This window comes from Pholcus phalangioides, unplaced genomic scaffold (genome assembly GCF_987345545.1).
Source record: "Pholcus phalangioides strain wild (caught in Gottingen) unplaced genomic scaffold, Ppha-v1.0 ptg000017l_1, whole genome shotgun sequence".
NCBI lineage: Eukaryota > Metazoa > Arthropoda > Arachnida > Araneae > Pholcidae > Pholcus > Pholcus phalangioides.
Window position 1 is genome coordinate 68,306,147 of NW_028301610.1, and position 19,311 is coordinate 68,325,457.

The 19,311-nt window shown below is 37.3% G+C and overlaps 1 protein-coding gene and 1 long non-coding RNA gene across 5 annotated transcripts in view; one reads left to right on the forward strand and one right to left on the reverse strand.

The window, feature by feature from the left end:
- The window catches only part of LOC149074679 (uncharacterized), a 459,047-nt gene that overhangs the window by 91,019 nt on the left and 348,717 nt on the right, over positions 1 to 19,311 (forward strand). For all 4 annotated transcript variants that reach the window (XM_089247147.1, XM_089247149.1, XM_089247150.1 and 1 more), the window contains exons 12-13: positions 7,009 to 7,104; positions 16,124 to 16,233. In XM_089247147.1, coding sequence (XP_089103273.1) covers positions 7,009 to 7,104; positions 16,124 to 16,233 — 206 coding nt within the window. The remainder of the gene's footprint in view (positions 1 to 7,008; positions 7,105 to 16,123; positions 16,234 to 19,311) is intronic.
- Positions 1 to 19,311, reverse strand: part of LOC149074680 (uncharacterized) — an 86,962-nt gene that overhangs the window by 5,891 nt on the left and 61,760 nt on the right. The window contains exon 2 of the long non-coding RNA XR_016194516.1: positions 13,495 to 13,582. This is a non-coding gene — a long non-coding RNA (uncharacterized LOC149074680). The remainder of the gene's footprint in view (positions 1 to 13,494; positions 13,583 to 19,311) is intronic.

The window sequence follows — 19,311 nt, forward strand, 5'->3', positions numbered from 1 at the left end:
CTTCCAACTGAGGCACCAGTGGAGAAATAATTTTATTTTAATTTAAATCTTCGTCATCACAACCGCTACTTTCTCCTCCACAGTTCGGCATAGGGTAGATCTATGCTCTTCTGCATTTTCATCATCATCGCTTCCAGAGTTTCTCTCATCTAATCTTTGCATCTCCTGGAGTATTTCTTTTCAGCAAATATATGTTTTCACGTCATTTCTAAACTAACTGTTTGAAAAGATCACATACACTCAAATTTTCCACGTCCCCGAATAAACAATTTATTGGATAATATGGCAAGAATGCTTGACAAAAACCAAAAATGACACACCTGCTGACGACACTTGCAGATAAGAATGAGGGGAAAAGAAAGCTCACACGCAAGGTCAAATGCAAAAAAACACTTTCAGAAGAATTATAATCTACTTAGAAATCAATTGTGACGATGACAGTAGTATTTACCGCATAATGTGCTAGAATATAAGGAAGGGTCACTGTGACCCCCTTCCGTCTTTCTAGGTATATCCGCTCATAGCTTCGTTGTTAAAAAAGATAACTAAGAAAGCTCTGGTATACAATAAGAATATGCTAATTCAGGAAAAGTCGATAAATTCCAGGTGGTTCGGTTTATTCTTAGCAGAGATATGTAAGCTTAAACACAGTGTGCAGGGTCATAAAGACCACTGTCCGTCGTTTTTCTAGTGATAATATTTCGTCATTGATAAATGGAACTTGCAAATGCGGATTATGCGATATAATTTGGTCTTAAAGTAACCGAGATTTTTATTTAGGGATTTATGAAGAAAAAATGTAATGTATAAAGCGCGCGTTAACTAATCTATTCGAGGGAAAGTGACCGTGGTGTGTCGGTCACGGAAAACAAATTGGTATACGTAGGTTTACCATATTTTATCGGTGGAAATACGGGAGATATAGAGATCCTAAATAAAGAATTGCTTATTACTAGGCCGACCATACTTTCTCGAGAAAAATACGTGAAATTGGGATTCAAAATACGGGACAATGTCAATTATCATTAAATGATGCCAAAAGTAAGCGAAGTCGTTATCTCGTGCTAAAATCACAGAAAAGTTACCAATCGTGGGAAATAAAGCGTCACTTCAAATTGAAGTGAATTAAAAAAAAAAACATGACAAATATGTGAGATGAATATTCTTGTTTGTAATCGTAATGAGGCTTTTTGGATCACGTGATATTTCCCTCTCTTGAGCGACATACAAATCGTAGACAAGGTAACCAATATGGCGACTTCCTGCACAACTCATGAAAGACAAATTAAAATTAAAGAAACAGAAATGCATTTTTTTTTTCTTTTTGGTGGGTGCTAGATATTTCAAAAATTTTCTTGAAACTCAAGTTATCGATTAGCCTGCTTTTGCTTCAAACAATGCTTGATTAAAGCTGCGGAATTTCTTCAGTGTAATTTACGGGCCCATAATTAATTTCGAAACATCCTGAACTATATGAATTGATGCAATTGGATATATTAAGACAATGCGGAGACATATATATTAATTTTCATTTCCGTGCTTGAGGAGATACAAATAAAAAGTTGAAATCAATGCTATTGCATGAATATCCAACTCAAAAGTTAGGTCCGGATAATTATTTTGCATTTAAATTTCTGGGCTTCATATTTCTAATTGAACTGAATATTTCGAAAATCGAGAATTTAGTTCAATTTTGAAATTTTAAAATTATTGATGAGGCGGAAAGCCGTACTAAATTTCCACATCTCTACGGTAAATTCGGCAATTTTAACATTGATTTCTATGGGGGAACATCCTGTGCTTGTCCCTCCAAGTGATACTGATGATGATTATGACGTCTATTCCAAGTCACATTATCGTGATGTAATTTCTAAGTTGGAAAGATAATTTTAATCATTATGTTGATGAATAAAAAGTCAAGTTGGCTTGGTTGAAAATACTTGAAAACCCGGAACATTTTTGGAAAAAAGTTGAAACAGCCAAAAAAACAGAAAAACCGGGTCTGCCCAGACTTTTTTGCAGGGTCCTGTTTTTGTGAAATATGTCATTAGTTTTTGTGAAAAATGAGTAATTTTGTGGAAAGCGAAATAATCTAGTTGATCTATCGCAAAAGAAATGAAATTTCAAATTTATGGATTCATTTTTTTATTTCGTGAAGTGTTCGTTTTCGGATCCGGAATTTTGTGAAGGGTCCGGAAAGCAGACCCAAATTTTGGATGAACAGACCCCTGTTAAGTGTAAATTTTTGTGGGCCACATTCAGCTCGGAGCCCTGGGACAGTGCCCCGATTGCCCCAGCCTAGTTATACGTTCTTGATTATTTATTGTTGAAAACGCACGTTTTTTTTAATCCAAGAAATACACACGGAAAAGAATCTTTTTTTTTTCTCAAAAAAGGGGAGTGGCAAGTGAGAGGAGAAAGTAACGTAGCAACAGGGCCGCCAATAGGGGGGAGCAGGCGGGTCTGGTGCCCCGGCACTGAACCAGAAGTGGGTGCCGAATTCATCCTTTAACTGCTTCTACATTACAAGGGACGCCAAAATGCCCGCTTGCCCTGGGTGACAAAATATCTAGTTGCGGCCCTGCGAAGAAAGAACAGGTTTTTGAAGAGTTAATACGTCACAGTGCAGTAGGAAGTGCATCATCGTAACTCTTTTATCAAACATTGATGAGGAGGCAATATAGTTCTCAAAGTGTGAGTCGCAGCTTCTATGGGTGAGTCACCAGCCTTTATCAGACGCAATCTGTCTATATTGATGTGCAAGTGTTCAATGATTTGAAGTAGTACTTCAAGTATTAAGGGAGCCGTGGGTAAACCGTTGACTGAGACAAGGGAGCCATGGAATCATGGCTGTAAGTGATTAATATCAGTATTTCTTGGTAAGTACTAGCTCATTAACAGTTTCTATAATTTTGGGGGCATTTCGCAAGTACATCAAAGGCTTATACAGCTATTCTTAGGCCAAAAGCTTTTACGACAAACATTGTTTGGAACAAGAATTGTTATCGAAATCCCCAAAGTACAGGTACAGTAGGACAGTGGTTCTCAACCTTTTTTGTCCATAGCCCCCCTTTCAACCATTTCTCATTCCTGTGGCCCACCTTGCGAACATGAATAATTTTCTACCCCGTTCCTCCCCACCCCCACCGTTTTCCCATTAGAAGATAGTTATTCAAAAATTGTCTGAAATATACGTATTTTTGAGTTTAATTTGATTAATTTTTAATTTGTGAAAATAACAAAAAAGCAAATTAAACATAATAGAATACAGTAAAAAAATTGAATAAATTATTTTCAATCAATGTAAGTTCTGCGCTTTGTAACGTATCAGGATCAGATCCCTCTACGTTAATGGTGATCTTGTCGTTAGGGGCCATTCAAGTATTACGTAAGCAAATTTTTAGCCATTTTTGACCCCCTCCACCCCCTTGTCAGCAAAATTTTGTCATCAGCTCTGCCCCTCTGAATCCTAACTCATATTTTCATAAAGGGTGGTTCATGACGTAAGCATTATCTAAACCCCCCCCCCCTTGTCATCAAAAGTCAGCAAATCGGAAACCTCTCCCCCCATTGATGATGACATAATTCTTGAACGGCCCCTTATGTGGGAAATTCCTTCTTATTTTAGACCCCAGGGACTTCTCAGTTACTGAAAACCACCCTAGGACCCGCTGGCATACTGGTAAGGGCCAGAATGTTCGATTAGGTCGGTAGGTGGGGCCTTAAGGCCTTTTTAACGAGAACGGGCCAGAGGTCGGGCTACTACTACTTCACCAAACACCAACTCTGGCCATATCGTTATAATGGAATTTGCTGCCATTAGTGAGATGGGTTGGAAGTGAAGGCGCTGTCAATCGGTGGTCTCCTCGAGTTCGTTAGGGAAAATATCTTATCTATATCCTCCCTTGGGTTCGAACCGGGACCCTGACAACAACCTTCACGATGGTAGACGAACATCTTACCACCATGTCATTCGGGCAGGCTACTGATATCCTATATAAATTAATTTCCCTCATGACGATGATGTCGCTATTTTCGTGGAGGGGTCTGGTTCCAATTTCCGTATAGGTTGGACGAGGCTTAAAAGTTCGTCTTGAAATATAATTTATTTTATTTTCATTAAGGGACCTCCCAGGGGAGTTATTGTAACCCAAGTAGCACAAAGATACAGATCTATATCGTAAAAATTTCAGTTTCAAATATAGATGTATATCGGGCCACGATATCGTTCTGGCTAAAAAAGGCATAGTCGGAGATAAATAGATCTATATCGTAAGTGTGATATATTCAAATACTTACAATTTTGGACGATAGATGGTGCCCTTTCAGAAGAAATAAAGTGTAATTTTCTATAGGTGGATGGGTTTGAACCCATGTACCATGAACTTTTTCCCATCTCTAACTCTGTATCTTAGGCCCCTTTCACACGGAGCGGATGCAGGTCCGCATACCCTTTCACATGGAGCAGATGCGGACGCTGGTCCGCATACCCTTTCAAATGAGCACTAAAGATGCGAGCGAAACCCCAGCATCTTTAGTTTGAAATTCGTGCATAAAAACTATTTTTTCGCAATATTTGTAATTATTTTTCTCCTTCATCCTTAATTCAGCGCCCATAGGCAGCCTAGAGTCATTCTTTCGTGGTTTAATCTAGAGCCCCATAGAATATGGGTATAAAGATGCCTTCATTTTGATCCTCACTAGTTGTCGATGGAGAAAAATATCTTAAAATATTTTCAAAAGATTTTGAAAAAAATCTTTCTTTTTGGAAGAAAAATATGAAAGAAGAATTCCAAAAACATCCAATGATCCAAAAAAAAAAAAAAATTAAATCAGGAGATATCAAAGTGCAAGTAGAAAAAAAGAGGAGGGGTGGAGACTTTCAAAAATGTCTGTGCTTATAAATATTCACATCACAATTCTGTCTTAGACCGGAATTACACTATAAATGTTTTGTAAAAGCTCTTTGATAAAACGTGAAAAATTCAACCAATAAGATCACGGGTTGCATTTGCTTGAATGGAACCGATGCGCCTATTGGTTCAATTTTTTCAACTTTTATAAAAGATCTTTTACAAAACTTAATAGTGTGATCTCGGCCTTGAGCCCAGATTACACTATAAAAATTTTATAATTCTTTTAAAAATGCAACTAATAAGCTGATCGGTTGCATTTGCTCGAATACAATCGATAAGTTTATTGGTTGCTTTTTTCAAGTTTTATAAAATAATTTTAATAAACCTTTTAGAGTGAAATCTCATCCTTAGATTAGTCACTTCTGAAATATAAAATTTCACTTTTTTTTCAGTTTGTAGACTCAATATCGAGTAAAATATACTTGTAGGTTTCTGGGGACAACAAAATTATCCAAGTGCTTAGGACCTTCTAGATGTAATTGGGGTAGAGAAGACATACATCAACATCATCAAGGAAATATATGGCAAAGCAACTTCAACGATTCGTTTGGATAAAGGAAAAGCAAAAGGAAAAGCATTAAACTCGGAAAAGGAGTCAGACAGGGTGATACCACCTCACCAAACTCTTTACTGTTTTAGTAGAAGTATTCAGAAAACTGGATTGGGATAAAAAAGGAATTAAAATAAATGGAGAATTTCTCAACCATTTGCGTTTTGCAGACAACATTGTTGTTATCAGCAGTAATCCAGACGAACTAGAAGAAATGACAGAAGAATTGGCAAAGGCAAGTATTCAGGTGGGCTTGAAAATGAATCTGCAAAAGACTCAAGTTATGTTCAACCCCTTTGCATTGAATAGGACAATCTTGCTCAACAACACAGAGATAGAAGAAGTAGAAAGCTATGTATACCTGGGACAAGAAATTACCATGAACAACGGAATCATTAATGAAATAAACAGAAGGATCAGGATTGGATGGAGCACTTTTGGCAAAAACTGCAATTCTGAAGAGTCGCATGCCATTATGCCTGAAAAGAAAAGTGTTTAACCAGTGTGTGCTACCAGCACTGACGTATGGAGCTGAAACATGGACACTCAAAAGCAAGATGATACAAAGGCTACAGACAACACAAAGGAGCATGAAAAGATGTATGCTAGGCATCACAAGGAGAGACAGAAAACGAATCACTTGGATAAGGAACCACACAAAGGAATGATATCATGGAAAGAATTAAACGTTTGAAATGGAAATGGGCTGGACATATTGCAAGAAGACAGGACAACGGATGGACCACAAATATTCTAGATTGGTACCCCCATGGTGTTAAATATCCGAGAATGCGTCCGCATGCAAGATGTATTGACGAGATCAGGAAAGTGGCAGGACTCAACTGGATGGCTAAAGCGTCAGACAGCAGAATGGAAAAATTTATAGGAGACCTTCATCCAACAGTGGATTGAAAATGGTGGTGGTTGTTGATGATTATTATTATTATTGCACGATGGTCACATTTAAGTGTTGTAAAATTGTAATATATTGCTTCAACTTTTTTGATATGCAAATTATATTAATCACGATATTTCTATTTTATGGGAAACATCGTGGAAATTGACTTTCACTACAGGGAGTATGTGGTTCCTTGACCTTTACTTAAGGGGGGAAGAGTCCACTACATCAAAAAGGTTCAGAAACAATGTTGTTCAGTACAAATACACATACTTTCAAAATAAACAAAACATAAACATTTAAAACTTAGTCCAAGTTCTTGCAAAAATTATTCAAACTTCAAATTATTCAAATTTTACTGTTCATTGATAAATGGTTACTCATTTGTGAAAAGGTAATATTGTAATTCATTAATGTATTATTGCTTTTAAACTAAGCGGGATAGTTGAGAGTCTACTGTACTTTATTTGCTTAAAATAACCCCTTCACAAATGTCTCTAATTTCAATATTTATCAAATCAGGGTGAAATGAAGTTTGAGTTCAATATGTTTTCGTTTTTCCAACTAACATGTTAACATTGAAAATGTTGTTTGCAAAAAAAGAAGTATTTTAAATTGCAATTATTTTCACACTGATCTTCTAGGATGGTATGTGTGAAAAGATTTTGCCAACTCCATTCTGTGGAAAGCAGCCAGCTTCTCAAAGCAGTGTGTTATCACCAGAGTTTGTACAACTAAAAGTATGTTAATTATTTTTATCAAATAAAAACATTTATGTGAATTTTTGATAATTTATCATATTTACTGGTGATTATGTATAATCTCCAGCCCTCATATTGGCAAATCGTCAATCAATTAATTTATCAGACATTTTGTGCTCAAACTTCAGTCTAGGATGATGGATTCAATTGGTGATGTTGATTATGTTTAAAAATGTTAATAAATGTACTGACTGATGGTAATTTATACCTTTTTATCCTTAAAATACTTCCATTTAATTTTTTATGGAAAAATATGTGTAGTGCACCTATCACGTAGGATAGAAACTGACGAGTGGTTGCCCAACAAATTCGCTGGAAAAAAAGTAAAAGGAGAAATAAAAATAAATACTATTTTTAAAAAACCCATATACACTGCTGGCCACCCAAATTGCAACACCAAGAAAGACAAGAGATATCACAACAATATTTATTTTGTAGATAACATGTTGACCAAGCATCAAATGATTAAATTTATAGACTTCTGTGAAGTGTGGTTCCTGCCAAAATCAGTAGCCAGAGTTGCCGCCATTGTTGGAGATCACCGTTGCCACACTCCTCGGCATTGATTCAAAGAGACTTTGGATGTGTTCTTGGGGTACAGCAGACCAAGCAGCTTCCACGCGTTGCCAAAGTTGATCTGGTGTGGCAGCTGGGGATGTAATCTGGGTCAATCGTTGAGCAACCATGGACCACATGTTTTCTATCGGCGAAAGATCCGGAGAGCGAGCTGGCCAGGGAAGCAATTCAATCTGGCGATTGACGAAGAACCTTTGGACAATGCGTGCCACGTGTGGTCGCGCATTATCCTGTTGAAATATGGCTGTGGGCAAGCCCTGAAGGTAAGGAAGGACAACTGGCTCCAACACCTCAGAGATGTAGCGCTGGCTTTTTAAAGTACCGGCAATGCGTACTAGAGGAGTGCGAGAGTGATATCCAATACCGCCCCATACCATAATACCCGGTGCAGGACCAGTGTGGCAGTGCATAACGCAGCTGTTCAGCATCCTCTCTCCACGGTGTCTCCAGACTCGAATCCGACCATCGTGGTGTTGCAGACAGAAGCTTGACTCGTCAGTAAAGACAATTTCATTCCATTGTGCCGTCCACATCCTTCTTTCATCGCACCATTGGCGGCGGAGACGTCTGTGGTTCTGCGTCAAGGGTAGACGAAGCAATGGACGTCTTGCGGACATACCACTCTGCTGTAAACGGCGTCGAATGGTACGCGCAGACACTGGATGATGCGGTACAGTGCAACGTCCCTTATGGGAGTTGCTTGCCCGGTTCGAAATATCCAGTAATAAAGTGGCAAACGACAAGTGGAAAATGATTGCAAATAAACTTTCGCATGAAATATTATTTATTCAAATTAATTATAGGGTTAGTCAATTTTAACAATAGATTAGTATAACGTGGAGCCCTCTATTTGACGTTAACAGTAAAGTTACTGGCTCACCAATTGATGATCATCAACAGTCAACTTGTATAGTGATCGGACATCCGATGTTGTTAGCCTTTCCCGTAAATATCAGAGAAGTTTTCTCGGTTGAGAGCCGGAACACCTTGATCAGTTCCTGGGGGGCCTCTCGGTTGAGGGCCGGACCACCTTGCTCAGCTCCGGGGGGCCTCTCCGTTGAGGGCTGAACCACCTTGCTCAGCTCCGGGGGGCCTCTCCGTTGAGGGCTGGACCACCTTGCTCAGCAATGAAGAACTTTGACTGTGAAGATTATTTAATATTTTTGATTCCGGACCTGCCGGAAAACGGATTCAAACAATGTAAATTATTGCATTTTAACAATTCAGCTTAAGGCCAATGGATACGGTAGCAAGACGGTGAATTGTCCTACTAGAGGGCTTCAGTTGAATAGAACTAGATTAGATGAACGCGGAATCAGATCTGTTACAACGTACGGCCGGTATTTAAAGGAAAAACATCCGACCGCACGTGTCTGATCAAGCCAATCGGCTTCAAGGTCACCTCATTTGCATGCGATCGCAGGCGGACATCCGGACATCACGATCGGCCTTGATCATCGCCATACGATCACAGCTGCAGACTAGTAACATTTATGACAACAGATCACGTGACGGCGACTACGGACTTTTACGCCGGGGGATCATCGGCACGTTACAACAGACTGAATGTGCTGTGCTATGGTTCGTGATGTGGCTGAGCGATCCGTCACTGCCATACGCACAATACGCCTGTCATCACGTGAAGTGGTGCACTGAGGTGGATGCGATCGAACACGTCGGTCCGTCGTACCCTCCTGCATCCAACGATCACATATCCGCATTACAGTTGTTTGGTTTCGTCCAACACGACTACCGATTTCCCTGAAAGATAATCCACAATCTCGGTAGGCCACTATCCTTCCTCTGTCGAACTCGGATACTTGATCAAAAGATGATCGCTGTTTTCTACGAGGCATAATTGATCGTTTTTTTGAAAAAACCACAAGAAAAACACAATTGCCGTACTTCAAATCGTCGAAATCTCCAAGCTTTAAATAGCGCTTTGAAGTGGCGCCACAGGCGCGCGTGATGTGCGTCTGCGCTGAAATTCTAATCATTTGCATATCTCACCTCCGCTAATGCATGTTGTAAATTTCATATTATTTGCATGCTTCCTTCAGGGTGTTGCATTTACGGTGGCCAGCAGTGTAATTATGATTGTCATAGTCTAAATATTGCCTCCCAAAAATAATAAGGCAGAAAATAACTGAACAATTAAAATATCTGTGTAGAAATATGGTTGTTATTCTTTAAATATGGATAGCTTCTCAATTACTCCCATCTTATATTTCCTCCTGAAGGTATCTATTGTGGGGGTGTTTTCAACCGTCAGAATAGGTAAGCCATTCCATACATTTACAACCCTGTTGAAGATAAACTCTGTGCAACACAATAACCTAGAATTATCCCTAAGTAAAATTGAAACTGGCGTCTCCGATTCAAAACATTTGAACGTACATCATCATTCGGGAATTATACATAATCATTAGTAAAGGTGATAAATGTAGGAAAATTCATGACTTACGGAGACGATTGGGGATATGCATAATTTATCAGTGTTCATGGATTATCACAGATTTATCACATTTACTGTAACATATACAGGGTTATTCTAAAGTTTCCTTGCTGAATTTTACTGGCAAACCTTTGATCCTAGAGGCATTCTTTGAGTTAAAAAAGTATCCAAATAACGTGTATAACCAAGATATGTTATTCATATTGCAAAGGGTTGTATAGTCCATGTGTTTTATCACAAGGGAAACTTGTCTTGCAATAAATACAATCTTCGTTGATCAGATTAAGTTCCCAAGAGGGAATGATCTTCATGTCGTAACAGAAGCAGTTTTGTTCAACAATGGCTTGCCTGGTGTGTGTGGTGCTATAGATGGCTGCCACATACCAATAAAAGTGCCACCACACAATGCTAAAGATTATTTCAATAGGAAATAGTTTCATAGCATTGTATTTCAAGCCATTGTCGAAAACAGGAAAAAGTTCACAAACTTGAACTTTGGATGGTCTGAATCGGTCCATGATGCCAGGGTGTTGGCGAACTCTGAAATATATCAAATGTGCGAGAATTGGTTGTTTAGGAACTATCAGTGTCAATTGCCTGGCACTGATAATTATATAACACCATATTTGGTTGCTGATCCAGTATATCACCTTGAAAGATAGGGTGATGAAATCTTTCACAGGAGGCGCACTATCAGCAGACTAGGCATTATTCAACAAGAAGTTGAGTAGCTGCTGCATCAATGTAGAACACACATTTGGCATGCTAAAAGGAAGATGGCACTGTCTGTTGATGGCAAACGAGTCCAGTTTACAAAACATTAAGCGCCAGGTTGTGGCTTGCTGTGTTTAGGATAATTTTTGCCCAAGATGAACTGGATTGCTATTCTATCCAATGGGATGTACAAGGTGATCTGGAATGTACTGATGGTACAGTACATGTCAATGTTAACAGGAATGACTGTAAAAAAAAATACTGGCACTAGTTCAGTAGGGTTGCAATAACCAATAAATGTCCATATTAAAAAAAATGGTCAAGAAGTCATTTTCGGAAAAATTTATGTAGAGCATTATAAAATGCAGGACTCCCACTCCAAAAATTAGAAAGAGAAGGATTTGGAGGGTACCTCCCCCCTCTCTAATATAACATAATCATAGCACAATAAATTTTTTTTTGTAGTACTATTTCAGCATCCTGTAAGATTGATGCGAGCCAAAGCAAAATGAAAAAATACTTTGTTGCTAAAATAATTTTTTGCCATAGATAATTCGTTCACATCTCCTCACAGTATGCATTTTTTTGACAATGCACACAGCAAATTATGAAGACATGTAAGTTTTTAAGAATGCCGCTATTTCAAGACACCTTCTAAAAGTACAGCACAAAATGTGTAAATTACTAGGTCATATAAATAAGTTAAGGTAGGGACCAGATGGTTTTACTGCATTGTCCATCCTTTTTTTTTAAAGGATTTTTTTACATTTTACTGTTCGATATCAGTAATCGTTTTCGACAAATGTAGTTTCATTTCTAGCTCTTTGCTGAGCATTATGAATATTGTTTATGCCTCTGCATGCCTTAAAAATAGAGACAATTGCAGAATCACCTAACCAAGTATAGGCCTATATATTCAACTGCTCTGTTATGCAAACTGTTGTTTCACCTCTACACAAAATGTGCACCACAATTTTGAATGATGAATGTTAATTACTGTACAATGAGTAGTCCAAAACCATGAAGTACGAATACAAAATTTTTGTCCCACCAAACAGAATTTTTTAATCATTACTCTACTTGTTGAACCCTCAAACTAAGAGAAAGAGTAATACACCCCTCCCCTCAAATAAATTTGAAAACCACACAATTTCTGCTTTGGCGGAATCATAAATTGCTATCTACTATGTACATTTTCATTATTTGGGTATTTTATCGATGATTCCTTCCTTAATTATACGAATTGTGTTGATAGGTTTTTGGTGAAAAAAAAGTGGGACAAGAGTTAGGAAGTAGGACGGTTTGTGGTCCTTTTATATGGTGACAATATAAATTAAGACAAAATTCAATGGAAAGGCATTTATTTTCTTTCTGATAAATGCCTCAGTATGTCCAACAGTTGTTGGTTTAGGTCGAGCAATGTATTGCGAAACTTTTGTGTAGCTTTCTCAGCATCCTCTTCAAATTTCAATACGCGGTCTGTTGTTTCTGTCAGAACGTTTTTCAGTGTTTCCCCTCCACCACATTTATTATTCTGTGTTTGCTGCGTTGGCCTGAAATGTGAATGATTTATTACATATGCATATATTGATCTATCAATGCATTGGAAAATTGCTTTACAAAATCAAATATACAAAAAAGAAAAAGATGCTACACCTGCACAAATTTATTTTACACATATATCTTTATTTTATTACGCCACTCTAAGTATGTTTTCCACTATTCATGGTTTGTCTTTTCCCACTTTGTATATTTATGTCAATAAATTGTTATTAAATCTGCATCAATAGTTAGACCCCAACATGAACAAGTAATTTGTTCGAATACTAATATGCCTACAGTAAGGTAAATAGATAGCTCAGAAGCTTATCAATGTAAGTCAATGAGCATTAAAAATGATATGACAGGTTCTTTTTATTCCATGGTCAGTGTAAGTGGTACCAGTAAACAACATTTTCCATTGCAGTATAAAGGCATCAACTTGATTGCATTGGCAACTGTCATGCGAAAGTCATTTTCAGAAAGTTGACCTTCACTGATTAGCTTCCAAGCCTTCAAAATGTTTCCACCAGGGCTTTACAAATCTGTAAAAAGGAAGTGTTATCAAAATTTCATAGACACCAAGTTTTCTTTCCCCGAAGAAGTTGGTCCAAAATAATAAATGGAGTATATAAATATGGAGTACTGAAAACATGCACGCATAATTTCGAAATTTCTGACTGTCACTTCATCACCCTCACATCAAGTAGGTTTCATCTAGCTCAGTGAGTTTTTAAATTACATACAGCTAGTAAGATTTCTAACTAGATGCAGCCATCACTTCTCATTTTATTGTTAGCCCTAGAGCATGGATTGACAAATCCCGTGTCAACTGGCCCAGATGGCGAAATTTAAGTGGCATTAAATTTCAGAAGGAAGCAAAAATGCCATTTATTATTTCATGGGGCAAACATGATTTTGCTGCTCCTACCACTGAAAAATGACCAGCAAAATCATGTTTGCTCTTTTCCCCCACGAAAGTCACAGTCATGGCCCTGCTGAAATCTTTCATATACTTTTTGCACTTGACAATAACATGTTATTAATATGAAACAGCTATGTGGAATTAATAACTAAAGCTATACCTCTCTCATTTCCCTGGGTATGCTTGAGGTATTTGATGGCTGTGATGTGCTAGGGAGCTGCTCCAAGCCTTCATCTGCAGTCCTTTGCCTGTCATTTAAAAAGGTGAAATGAAATTTATGCAGTTCTTTTCGAATCCTAATGCAATACATCATGCACTATAACCAGTAAAGCTTCCTTGTAACATTTGATTACATGACTACGATGAAAATTCAAATTCAGAAAAGTTAGTTTTCAATTAATAAGTTAATGAATAACTTGTGTAAACCGCCTTTAAGGCCCATTTCCAAGGTAGCTGACATAAATTTTGATAATTTTATATTGTCTTCAGATTTTCTTTCACTAACCATGTATTAACCCTTTCTCGGGAACAACTGATCTAATAATTCCTTCATATTTTCTCTTTTTTTACATGTCACTAGCGCAATTGAGTATCTATCTCTTAATCTGACCAGGTTTCAGTGTGAGTGTTCTCACCACAGAGCAGATGACAACACCATACATAACAATTATTACGTAGTAACAAACTTCACGTTAGGCCACAACAGTTACACGCATATTCCGGCATGTATCAGTTCATTGGAAATTCAGTAGAGGAATGCGTATGAGGTACATGTATGGTTAAGTAATAGTGGAAGTGCATAACAGTCTGTTCGCTGACAACCTTACTGTACGTGGGTGGTTATCAAAGTGCTTTGTCAGTCTCATTGCACCCGATTCCACATCTTAAAAATAATTATTTTAACCAGCCAGTGTGTTCCAGCCAGTAATGCATGTGCCCACCCGAGCATGGCAGAGGGATCTCTGGAAAATAATTTTAATTTTCAAGAATTTTCCAGGTCAGGCTAGAGAAAAATTATATGGCCCACTATGCTCTTCAGACAGTTCTTAAGAACAGCATAGTGCATGGGTTGGGTCTGTGAGACCCTTGCACATGTATTTCTCTCATTTACAGACAGGCAGTTCCGTCATTTCATACAACACATACTCATTGTGCATATATATTATTTCTGAAAGCCAGGCGTTGCCTGCCCTCCCTGACAGGCCTGCTAACAGGAACAATTTGCTAGAGGTCTCTCTAATTTCCTTCTGTCGTATGCATTTTATCTCAGACATAGAGCAGCCGTTTTTGTTAAATTAATTCATATGTTCATCGCTTTGCTCTTATGTCTGCTATAAAGTGCTTAAGCCACAGCGGTAAGCGAGTTTACAAAGAGATGAAAACCTTACTATAGGCCTATATAATCCTTATCTAGTATGATATAAAATTGCTTTGAAATTATATGTAACAATATTGATTTATCAACAACTCAAAGGCATTCTCATTGTCCTCTGACAAAACAAACTCCAAGTTCAGATCCACCAGTCACTGGGTCTTCGGATGTATCCAAGTCTGAAGAAATAAATAAAACCGCAAACAATTTTTGAAATTCACATTAACAAACAGCAGCTGTTGCAAGTTTTTTTTCTTTTTACACAATAAAATGAGCAGGGAGGTATATTGTAAATTATTAGTCAAGTAGTTTTGAATGTTAAGAAAAATATTTCATGGAGAAGATTTTTAAAATTTGAAGTTTTAAAATTTTTTAACATTTTAAAACTTTAAAGTACATTCTACCAGTCACAAAGCATTGTCATAAGCATGACATCTTTTTAAATAAAATTTATGGCATGTTTTGCAATGTGAAGTTTGAATTATTCAATGTTCGAACATAATTATATTATTTGAAACATCGTATATGATGTGCAATAAAAAAAAATTTCAATTTCTTCCTACTCTCTAAATTTTTTAAAAAAAGATATAATTTAGCACTCACTTGGACCAGCTTCTTGCAGAAAGAGGCATTTGCCGCAAGATGAACAAGAAATCAATACTTCGGCCGGGGATTCGACTAAAGAAAGGAAAGCCAATTGGAAAAATGTAGATAAAGAGTAGAAAGATCCTTAACAAAAAAGAGAAGGAACCTAATTTTTTTTACAAACCATCTTTTCTATAGATAGGTAGCACATTTTGGGATTGCAAGAAAGGAGGTGTGTTGGGATGAATTATCCATTGAATAGCATTTCAACACCGAAAAGTATTGTATTTACCTGTGCTCATTTATCCACTTTCACTTTCCCGTCAAAATTATTTTGATGGGTAAAAATTTCCGAGACTGAAAACAGTCACAATCTGTCATAAAAAATGCCACCCCACTGTAATCATGCTACCCTAGGCGACTGCTTCATGCTGATGCCGGGCCCTACCTCTATGATATACAGTTTGCCAGTACAATGTGGCAAGGGGAATTATAGAATCACTCTGTATATATTTTAGACCTCAAAGTTATCACTAATTTCATATATGAATGAAGTTCTATGATTCCATTTTCAGACAAGTTTTGCTTGTTAGGGTATGAACTTAGTGCACGCTAGTTTCTGACTCTGCAAGTCAGCACTGTTGCTGATTGGTTAAAGAACTTGAAATTCTGGTTTTAACCAATATGTAATGCTGCCAACTTGCTGAATCAGAAACCAACAGGCACTATGTTTATGCCTTTACAGGGTATTATTAATCAGAGGCAACGGCATGATAAACACCTTCAAAATCCCTATTTTGAAATTTATCCACAAAGTATTTATTTTTCACAGGCTGATAATACATGCTCTAAAGGTACACAGACTGAACAAATGAGGATAGGGGTTCATATAATGGCGACTGTTTTGGATGATATAAGAAAACACGAAATTTATATTGAAAAGTAAATATGAAAATTTTCGCATTTTTTTCCATTTTGAAATTGTTTTCCATTTTTTTAAGCCGTTGTGATTGTAAAATAAATCTTACGCGTCACATTGGTGTGATGGACAACGGGGACTTTCCTTTCAAACCAAGAACAGCTCCCGTCTAACTGCAGGGTCTGTATAAGGACATACACACGAAATTACCTTTGTTTAAGACATACATGCTCAATGCAGGGCAAATATGGCCCTCGTATTCATCTAACGTGGCCTGCAACCTCACACCTAATTGGTTTTTTTTAAATGTAATGTGATCCTCACTCATTCCTAAGGGATCAGCATGATCCGTCCAGGGAATTTATTAGTGTTATATAGTGTTATATACAGGGTGATTATAAAAAAACTATCCCGACATATGGGCCCCTAACTATCATACCATTCACAGAAACTGAATGAAATTTTTTCATAAGGTATTTTGATGTATGCGCTCAAGAATGATATGGAAAACAACAGTGTCACTCTAACAGTTACGGTTACAGTGAGAAAATTTCGAAAATATCAAATGGCAACACCAAGTTTTTTGTATTGGAATGTGATCTCCATTGTGAAAAACCCTAAATAGCGTTCGAACGGCAACTGTAGCATGAAAATCACCGGCGGTAGATAGGCTAAAAGTGAGGACAACCAATAAGGACAGAGAAGCAGCCTAAAATAAAGCATTTTATTGTGTTTCACAAATTTTCCACATGACCTTGTGGAGGACTAATCAGGCTGGGATCTCAGCCGAAGAAATGGTGTGACGAATGAAACGAACATTAATGCTCTGGTGCACGGCAAAGTCTTTTTTACTTTTTCCTTGCCTAGCTCCGGGGATTTTCGTGCTACAGGTGTCATTCCAACGCTATTTAGTGTTTTTCAGTATGGAGATCGCATTCCAATACAAAAAACTTGGTGTTGCCATTTGATATTTTCGAAATTTTCTCACTGTAACCGTAACTATTAGAGTGACACTGTTGTTTTCCATATCATTCTTGAGCGCATACCTCAAAATACCTTATGCCAAAATTTCATTCAGTTTCTGTGAATGGTATGATAGTTAGGGGCCCATATGTCGGGATAGTTTTTTTATAATCACCCGTATACTACATCCATGCTCGAACCAGGATTCGAATCCAGACCTGCACAGTGAGAGGCTAACACTCCCTGACCGTTCGACTGCCGGGCAGCAAGTGGTTAGTAAAAATGGTTGTGTAGAAATGAACTAAGTAGCATATTTACAGATGACTCAAGTGGCGCATGTTACATCTCCAGATCACTCAAGTGGCACATGTTACATTTCCAAATCACCCAAGTGGCACAAATTACATTTCTAAATCACCCAAGGGGCACACATTACATTTCTAGATCACTTCAGAACACCACCGGCATAATTCCAGAGGACTTAGGGGACGAGCGGCATATTTACAGAGGACTTAGGGGACCAGCGGCATATTTACAGATCACTCGAGTGACCTGCAGCATGGTCCCCTCATGCTAGTGCTGGGCCCCCACCCCAAAAAATTTTGCACGCACCCTTTCTTCTCGAGTCGAGATTATAATGCATTTTTGCAGTAAAAAACGAAACCCTCTTTTGGGAATAAAAAGTATTCAATGACCAATCCCCTGACGAGAAAATCCTGCTTATGCTACAGAGTTTGTATACACAGTAAAACCTCGCTACAATGACACTAGTAGATAAATACCTTTACAATGATATTTTCAAATGTTATTTGGAATTGCCTAGTAAAATGTTAAACTGTTGATACAGTGATATCCTTTACTAGGATAAATCCCTCTATAAGGTTTTATAGATTTTGAAACCATTATACAAAGATATTTCTTTCAAATTCCCCCACTTTTTATATTTTTAAAGTTTTTATTCTTTTGAGCGTGTTTTATAAACTGTTTTTATATATTGGTATATTGTACTATCTTCTTTTCGAAAGTGTTTATGAATTTGCCATGAAGCTACTATCTGTGTGGTACACAAAAGTGCTGTGTGGTAAACCATTTTATAATATGGAAGTTTTCGGTGGTCCATGGTTGGCAGAGCCATAAGTGGGGGAAGGTGTTTTCGGGTCTCTTGTCCTGGATGCCGGATCGGGGGGGGGGGGGGAACAAATTTCATTTTTTAACCTCTCGTTCAACATTACAAGGGGATGCCAAAATGTGTACTTGCCTCAGTTTATCAAGCACCTAGTTTCAGCCCTGATTGTCAGTATTCAATATCAGACAAATTATTAATATATAAAGTTTATTAACTAATCAATAATTATATGTTTGTTTAATTTGACTCCAAAACAGGTCAATGTTTCTGGGAGGGGGGAATATATCTTAGACTATACCAATAGTGATTTTAACCTGAAATACATGTAGTAATGGGTTAATTTTTTTTTGGTTTTTTTTAGTAATGGTGGTTAATGAACTATTACACTATAATATTCTCATTAATTAGAAGAATTTTCACTACATAAACTATTGTATAATACTCTTAGAAATAATATAATTTAATAAAAAAATTCTGTACACTAATTTACTTAACTACAGAAAAAAATAAAATGGTATTTTTTTCCTTTCTGAGTAATTTCAATATTTATAGATAAATTCTTCAAATTATTTGAGCTAGGTACAGTGTTCTCTCACTTATACGTTTCTGTCAGTTATAAGAGGATTTTCTACACTCCTGGTCAGCTATAATACATAATACCATTCACTTCAACTCTTCTCTCACTTATTCGTTTTTTTTTCTTGTTACCTTGCATCGAAGCGTAAGTGAGAGATCACTGTACATTTTTTATGCTTAAAAAAAACCATTTCATTGACTAAATTTTGAAACAGATTTGCCGTTGCACAAAAAGGTTTCACATCTTGAACTTACAGCAACCTATCAGTGGTGAACTTACTAGTTAATAAATGGATTCAAATGAATGAAGATAAAGATTGAATTCAAGTTACTTATTTATTCCCGATTCCCACTTGTCTGTATATTACAAAATGTCTGGGCTTGTCAAAGCTGAAATAAGGGACAAGAGATTGACTAGATATCTTATCAATGCTGC